Source organism: Rhincodon typus, chromosome 14 (assembly GCF_021869965.1).
Source record: "Rhincodon typus isolate 14 chromosome 14, sRhiTyp1.1, whole genome shotgun sequence".
In the NCBI taxonomy this organism is placed as follows: domain Eukaryota; kingdom Metazoa; phylum Chordata; class Chondrichthyes; order Orectolobiformes; family Rhincodontidae; genus Rhincodon; species Rhincodon typus.
The window spans coordinates 32,634,477-32,643,279 of NC_063345.1; the positions used below are offsets into that span (position 1 = coordinate 32,634,477).

Below are 8,803 nucleotides of genomic sequence, written 5' to 3' on the forward strand. Positions count from 1 at the left end.
AACTGTAGGAGCAACACCTCATATTCTGCTTTAGGAGCCTACAGCCCGGTGGCCTAAACACAGAATTCACCCGTTTTAAAATCTCCCCACCCCCGGCCTCATCCCACATTCAAACATCCCCGTCTCCTTGACATGAAACAACATGTCCATCTTCTCTCCCACTGACAAATCCCCATCACTCCCTACTTGCACTCACCTATCACATCCCACCTTCCTTCCCCAGCCCCATCCCTCCTCTCTATTTATTTCCCAGCTTCCTTACCCCTCCCCATTTCTGAAGAAGGGTCCCGAACCGAAACTTCAACTTTCCTGCTCCTCTGATGCAGCCTGGCCTGCTGTGTTCCTCCACCTCTATATTGTGTTGTCTCGGACTCCAGCATCTGTAGTTCTTGCTATCTCAGAGACATCGTAAAAGCTTTTCACTGTACTCCTACAATGAAGTATGTGTGACAATAAAAGGATATTCTATATTCTAAGTGCCATAGCCAATTTTAACACTTTTCACTAAATATTTATGAATGGACTTCAGAGATGTCAAGGCATAACAATGAAAAGTAATGTGCCAACTGTTCCTTGCGTATTTTCAGCTTGTAAACATGGAGGTTTATTAAGGCATTAAGTACAAGCTGAGCTTAATTATGTAGAATTTTAACACAGCAGTATCAAACAATGTGGTACAGTTCTGCACAATCTAGAAGAGTTCAAACATGGCTTCAACGCTTCAGTCTGTATCCTAACTTGCAGCAAGTCCTGTTCAACTATCACGTATGCTTGCTGCCCAAAGTAGCTCCCAGTCTGCCTAATGCTGTCCCCCATCAGAGGCTTCCTCTGATCTGACAACGCTTCAAGATCATTGCACTTGTTTAATTCCAGCTTCTTGAAGATCTCCAGTTTTCATTGTTCCTCCATTGGTGACTATGTCTTCAGCAGTCTAGGCTCTAAAATCTGGAAATTCCTCCATACACTTTTCTACCAAGTAACTTCTTAAAGCTTACCTCATGGACTATGCTTTTTCTCATCTATCCAAATACCACACTGCATCAGAATTTTTGAACGTGCTCTTGAAGTGTCTGAGGACTTTTTTTACTACATTAAACATAAATGTAAATTATCATTGTAGGTGAATTACACATTTCAAAGAACACCACTCAATACAATTCTTTTCTTAAAAAAATGTATCTACACATTTAAGATTGCCAATATTTGAAAAACCACAAGCAAGTGTTTAATACATTTCCTTTATTATGCAATAATGCACTTGCCCATACACTGATTTCAGAATCAAATACAACCCTGATGAAACTTGCTGTTTCTAAGTTTACTAATTACTGCAAATGTATAAATGATAACATATACAGGTTTCAATTACTCAAAAATATAATCTGCAGAAATGCAATACAACAGGGTAATTTTTATTTGTTGCAATTCAGAGATAGTTATTTTTGTTCCCCTCACAGCACAAACTACCCAAAAACAAAGAAAACTCCTGCACTTATTTACAAAGAAGCACCGATCCACAGTGCTGTAATTATTTATTCGGTTTAACTTCTGCTTCTAAAAACACTAAAATCTAGGGTAACTGCCCTCTGCTTATTTCAGTGCTCACACATTTACCACAATGATACAGAAATGTTGGAAGATCTTATTAAGTGAAGCAATATGCAATAAATGTTTGCAACAAGCCAGTTAAATGATAGAAGAAGGTAGTTTATAGTGTGAAGGAAATGTTATCAGCATTTTACTTGTTTACAAGTCCTTGAGTTATGTTGACTTCTTAAATTAAATGTATTGAGGGAAGCATTTCAATCATTGCATGTGGCCAGAATCTGAAGAAACAAGATTCCTACAGAGTATAGAAGGTTTAAATGTTACCTCTACAAATTTAAGCTTGTATTGGTTCACAAAAAAATGGCAGCAAGCCAATGTGCTTTAACTACACTAGAATTTGAAAAGGATTCTTTTGAAAAACATATGCAGACAAGTGCTTTTGAAGGAATTTCCAGGCAAATCAAAACCTGAAGAAATTATTGCAGGTGAGTCAATTAGAATTCCATTTTGGAGGTAGCAAGGAAACAAACTTTCTATACAACATGCTCTTAACTGCTTACTGCATTGGCACATTTGTATACAATTGAGAGAGAATACTTGGTGGCTCCTAACTTTCTGCCAACTTTGATGGGTTGATGTAACGTTGCTTACATTAGCTAAAAATAAAATTAATGGCTGACAAAAATGGTTTGAACACCAGCACATAGGTCACCGAGCATACTGCAACTTAATAAACCCATCACTAAATCACAAAGTCAAAGCACCAAGTACAATGCAATAAGGTGTAGAGCAGGAAAATAGGAAGGAGCTATGGTATTTGGCAATACAGAAAACTGAACACAAACTTAAGTTTTGTTGGCCTATGCTGCCAGCAAGTTGGGTAGGGCTCTTCTGAATGTTTTTGAGTTAATGGGTTTTGCACTTGCATATCTACGACACCTGGAATGTCATTACTAGAAAATGAGGATTCCTAAAATTTGCCACTTATTCTAAATCCCCCATTAAAAAAAATAAATTACTTGTGCAAACTTTGATTATATAACACTGAACATTCTAATTAGAAATTTTTCAGCTCTTAATCTCAAGTAGCCAACATTGATGTTTCTTTTCTGATAAATAAGTTCAGAAGTATGAAGGAAGGTGCCAGGTCTGAAAGTATGGCATGTTCCATTTTACTGAGTGCTTCCAACATTTTCCCCTTTTATGCAAGATAACATTGACTGTTTTAAATGTATATTTTCAGCCTTGTGGTCAATCTCGTAATAATTTCATGGTGCATTCCAGCACAGTTCAACACAGTGAGATAAACTATGACTCTGGTCACTGCAGAACATTTTGTAACGTGAAGTGCAAATTACAGGAAGTATGACAGATAAAAATCTATCACTCGACTTACATAGGTTTCACTCAAGCGAGAAGTGTTCTGCTTCTTGGTATTTTTGTCTTTGACTACTGCAGCTCCTCCCTCATACCTCTTCCAAAGGTTCAGTTTAAAAAAGAAAAATTAAAGAAATGCACGACAGTCCTCTCATTAGCTAAACCAAAGACCCTGGCTGTGATTTACATTAAGTTGAGCTGTATGATTTTTTTTATTGAAAATCATACCATTCCTATTATCAGAGCTATTGAGGTGGAGTGGGGACAAAAGCAGCAGTATATAATTATTTCATTACAGAGACAGCTGAAAGCAATTTAAAAAATGAATCGCTTGGACAACTTACTTTCTACATGAACAACATCTCTTGAATTATTCAAATACAATACAAACAAAAATATAGTAGTTTTATATTTGTCTTAGAAAGGAGGATTTTCCTGCATATAAAGTTTAGCCCAAAGTGCTGTGCTAAACAAGGAGTTGTTTTGCATTCCTGGCATTATATAAATCTGCATAAGTGTAATAATCAGAATACTTTTCAAAGCCTGAAATATTTGATGGGTGCTTTGTGGACAAATAATCTAGATCTCAAATGAAATTTGAGCAAACCTTTGCTTTGTTTAATTAAAAAAGTACTTTGAGAAATTCTACAATACTTCAAACTTTGTACATTTAGATGAAAACCTAGAACAAACAAAGGCTTTTGGCACAAAAACAGTGTACATTATCCTGTTCCCCTCTTGTCCCTAACCTCATTAAACTGTGCTAAAGGTATATTTTTAAATTGTGTGAAAATGAAGAAAAATAAAATTCAGTTAAAATATCTGGCACAAGTGAACTATAAGCAAAAATCAAAAACATGATAGTTTTAATGATATTAAATTGCCCGTTATGAAGGTTTCAGAGTCTGCAATTAAATTATAAATATTAGGTTTAGACGGGAAAACTGACATTAGATTATCCTCAAAAATAATTGTATAGGACAAATGTAGTTTTCCTGATTTGTCACAACATTTAACAATTTAAATTAACAGATAAATTTGTACAAATCTTCTTGGGTTACTGCAGCAAGTTAATGAGGAAGAGCTGTACTGTATGTACACCAAAATTCACATATTTCAACAGAAGTTTATTAAGAAATTGTAACCAGCTACATATGGACAATTTTGTGTTAGCAGAGATTTATACAACATTCACAATCCAACCTATAGGATCAACAGTCTTCTCTGCTGAATAGATTTGTCATCTTATATGTAAAGCACCAAACAGTGCAACATGGATTACTTTTGCAAGTTTGAAAAACTTGAGGATTACGGGCAGGTGAACATCAAAAGGTGTATGGTTAAAAATTTGCTGGTTGTCACTGTTTCAATACTTTGTGGGAGGGTGAAAGACGACAAATTTTCCCAGAGTTATTCATAAGCCGCCCATTAAAGTCACAGGTTGCCCGTTAACTTTTCTGAAATGTATTACTTTAAAGAATGATCAAGATTTTTGACGCGGGTAAAGAGTTCAATAAGACCAAATACATCCCTAGGAGACGTGCAGATCAATAACAAAATATTATATTGTAATGCAAGGTTCATTCACATTTAACATCCATGTTGTTAGATTGACCTTAGCCTTCCTACAGTTTTCCAGGATACCACATCAGTGCTGGGATTGCTTAGTCTGCTTTTGGTGGGTCAATTCTCTCAAAACAACATTCTTGCACTTCCAATGTTTGGTGACCATTGCTCAGTTGACCTTTTAGAGGTGTAGCTGGCTTGCAAAATAGTCTCAAAAAATCAAAAACATGTAAAAATGCTTTTCAAATTAAGCTAGTTAAACTGTGCAACAGTTCCAAAAACTTTATGTGGAGTTGGAAAAGGGTGTTGAGGAAAAAAAAAAGTGTATTAGTATTGAACCTTTTAATTTTATTTGCAACTTTACTGCTGAAGTCAATAGGAAACAGGTTTCAGTATCACAAATATCTTCAAATTTTGTTAGTGGGGTGTACAAAATAAGGAAACCCACATTATTCAGTCATGGTTTTTGCAATCATAGTCACAACATTAACTTCTTTTCAGTAACTGATAAAGGGGAAGGAGTAGCTATTTTGAAGAAATGTACACATCCAGAAATGCATGTGCACCTTAGGGTCAGTAGCTTCATATGCACATGATATATTCAGCTTGTGTATCGGAACTATAGTATGATACAACCTGTTACGAGCAAGCACAACTACTGCATCTCACGCAGATCATGCTAAACCTAATAGATTGCAATGTTATTGGAAAAGCCAAGTTTAGCTGTAATCAAAACAGATCACCCCTAATTAGACTACATCTGAGATCTATCATTTAGTGGTTTAAGTGGAATTTATAGAATGCCCCCTACCTTTCTTTAACCAGATTGTGTCAATTCAACAATGGTCCGTTTCTCTGATTTAATCCTTAATAATGAGATGGATTGGTGACTATAACTTAAAAAAAATGCTAGCTGCTTCATGATTCGAAATTGTTCAAAATAAACACCCCATAACACGAGTATTAAAAAAAGTCATTTTTCTTTTCACTAATTGCAAAAAATAAACTTACATTCTGCATAGCGAAGCAATATGATAATCCAGTAACTGTTGCCAGACAAAAAACGTGTAATATAATGCACGTGGTCAGAAGAGGATGAACGCCTAAACTGGTCAGAAGGAATGGGAAGTAGACAGGACTGTTAGTAGGATTTTCATTTTGAAAGTTTTGAATTGAAATCTTTAACCGACAGCAAGTTGAAAGTTAAAACCCTTTCCAAGAGTTCAGATAGTTTTAAATTGATCATAAATTCTATCTGAACCAGGCTGAGCTATGATTTTGCATTTTTTTTGCAGGTTTCTGTTCAATTGCTGATATTTATAAGTAATCTTTCGTGCATCCATTCATGTTCCTGCTGTTAAAAATCATGAATAGCTTCAGTTATGTTCAGCAAAGAAAAGAAGCTGCACTGAAGAGGTCAATAAATGTTGACATCTATTTATGCCAGTTCAGTAGGTCAATGACCAAAGACAGATTGGACTATATTCTTCTCAGCATTTTTTTTTCACAAAACAGGCTTTGCATTTGATTAGAACTTATATTGGGAATCAGTACTATATTGCAAGTTCGGTTACAGTTTTAAATGATGAATAAGCCTCGTGTCTTGGTCATATTCATCTGTCTTCATCCAGGTATTTGGTGCTTACAGAACCTTGTGTTGATGCAGTTTCGCTGTCTCTACATGAACTGCAACTGAGAGAATGGAGAGGGATATTAATAAAACAAAATCTTCCTAGTGAGAGGAAACCAAAGGTAGACAATTTTGTTTTTATCTTTTTCACTTGCAGAAAAAGGCTCACATGATATGAACAGTTTAAGTGCAACAATTACCTGAGCTCCGTTAACTGGTGCAAAAGGGTTAGTTGCTCTCATAACAGGCTGAGGATACATCATTGGATGCTGCGGTACCACAGGCAATGTTCCTACTGCAGGTACCTGGGAGTAATATTAATAAACCAAAATTAACCAACTAAAAGCTAAACGACCAATGATCTTTGCAACTTTCACATCAAGAATAATATACACGAAAGGTGTGGGTACACACTGCACGGAGACTGGATGTGAAGAAATATGTAGCGATTTTTATTCCTGCCATTTTGTTTTTACACCACCTCCAAAATAAATGCAACACTGCAAAGAACTAATGAAAATTTACAGAGCTAAACTTAAGAGTTCCCAAAACAGTAATGGCATTCAGGTAACCCTATAAACTAAGGGAAACCAAACTTGAAGGTAACAAAATTCACAGGGAGAGGGCTTGCATGATGGCATTAATGCTGTACTTTAAACCGTTAAAAAAAAAGTGTTGTTAAACTACTTAATTTTGCACGCAGACCACCAGCACAGTCCATTATGGAATTGTGACAAACACTGAAAATTGTCAGTCTCACATTGGATTGCACTGGTTCAACACACCGGCTTTCCACCATTTTCTTAAGGGCTATTAGAGATGGGCAACAAGTGTTGGTCAAACCAGAGACATCCACATCCCGTGAAAGAATAAAAAAAAAAAAGATAGTTTGAGAAAAGCAAAAAAAGGTGTGCATTAAACCAAACTTGCAGATGCATCATTTGATCAATAATATATGGCAATGACAGAAATAAAATGTCACAGGATTTTCAGTGGAGCCCCAGGTATCATTAAAAGAAATTATAGGAAGGATTGATGACCATCTACACTGTGCCTACATCAAATAAGCAAATGTTGTTACTAGCAACACAATTTAATATTTTAATTTGCTGAAATTAATTTGATTTTTCTTCCAGTGCAGGTGAAATAGAATTGGAGATTAACTGAAAGGACAGTAGTGAACCAAATGGGTTTTCTGATGTCCTTTTGGGAAGGAAATCTGCCATTCATATCTGGTCTGGCCTATATGTGACTTCAGACCCACAGCAATGCACTTGACTCCTGCCTGCACTTTGGGGAATTACAGTTGGGGCAATAAATGCTGGCTAAGCCAGCGATGTCCACATCCTATGAATTAATTTACAAAAACAGAATAGCTGCATGGCTGCACTCAAGTCAAGCTCGTGAACAGAAGGGTAATCTTTGCCCAGTTTACATAAAACTTGTATTTGCTTCCAATGTGGCAGATTACTCCAAATACTTTCTAAAAAAAAGCAAACCACATATATTCAATAGGACACATTGGAGGCTCCACAATTACTCAGTCAGCACATTTATTTCAAGGTGCAATACTGAGTTACACAGGTAATGGAGGTCCCAAATTCAATCTGGTTTCAGTCAAGGCAGTGCTGGTGCACTGTTAGCATCAATGGCCTTTAGGATGGATGAGGAGGGAATGATTTTTAAAAAAAAGGGTTTCCCACTTCTCATTTACATAACATTTCTTGGCCAGGAAATCTGTGTTGTAAGTCAAAGGAGGAGTGAACAAAATATATCTAATTAAAAATCATGAGGTAATATTCCAACATAATAGACCATTTTCAGGACAAGAATTAAGTGCAATTAATGGTACAAGTTAGTTACTTACCATTCCATATACAGGCACTTGAGATGTTGACACTGGGAAAGACACTGGAGCAGGTCCCTGCATTTCAATAAAACATTAATATAAAGATCACAAAGAGGCTTGTACTACATGAAATTACTTTTTAAAAAGGATTTTATTCCTCATTTGTGCCTCAATGACGGGCTTAGAAGACAGATCACAATTTGACATCGAACAACTTAAAAAAGATACAAGTCAAGATATCAAGGTGCAGGGCTGGATGAACACAGCAGGCCAAGCAGCATCATAGGAGCAGAGAGGCTGACGTTTCAGGCCGAGACCCTTCATCAGAAAAGGGGGAGGGGAAGGGGGTTTTGAAATAAATAGGGAGAGAGTGGGAGGCGGATAGAAGAGGGATAGAGGAGAGGATAGGTGGAGAGGAAACAAACAGGTCGAAGAGGCGGGGATGGGGCCAGGAAAGGTGAGTGTAGGTAGGGAGTTAGGAAGGGGATAGGTCAGTCCAGGGAGGACGGACAGGTCAAGGGGGCGGGATGAGGTTGGTCGGTAGGAGATGGAGGTGCGGCTGGAGGTGGGAGGAGGGGATAGGTGGGAGGAAGAACAGGTTAGGGAGGCAGGGACGAGTTGGACTGGTTTTGGGATGCGGTGGGGGGAGGGGAGATTTTGAAACTTGTGAAATCCACATTGATACCATTGGGCTGCAGGGTTCCCAAGCGGAATATGAGTTGCTGTTCCTGCAACCTTCGGGTGGCATCGTTGTGGCACTGCAGGAGGCCCAGGATGGACATGTCATCTGAGGAATGGGAGGGGGAGTTGAAATGGTTCGCGACTGGGAGGTG

The 8,803-nt window shown here is 37.4% G+C and overlaps 1 protein-coding gene across 4 annotated transcripts in view; it reads right to left on the bottom strand.

Annotated features, from left to right (window-relative positions):
* Window positions 1-3,521: 3,521 nt before the first annotated feature.
* The window catches only part of si:ch211-200p22.4 (phosphatidylinositol-binding clathrin assembly protein), a 127,983-nt gene continuing 122,701 nt past the window's right edge, over window positions 3,522-8,803 (bottom strand). For all 4 annotated transcript variants that reach the window (XM_048604935.1, XM_020511911.2, XM_048604934.1 and 1 more), the window contains 3 exons: window positions 7,989-8,045; window positions 6,322-6,426; window positions 3,522-6,183 (listed from right to left, as the gene is read on the bottom strand). In XM_048604935.1, coding sequence (XP_048460892.1) covers window positions 6,169-6,183; window positions 6,322-6,426; window positions 7,989-8,045 — 177 coding nt within the window. In that variant the 3' untranslated portion in view covers window positions 3,522-6,168. The remainder of the gene's footprint in view (window positions 6,184-6,321; window positions 6,427-7,988; window positions 8,046-8,803) is intronic.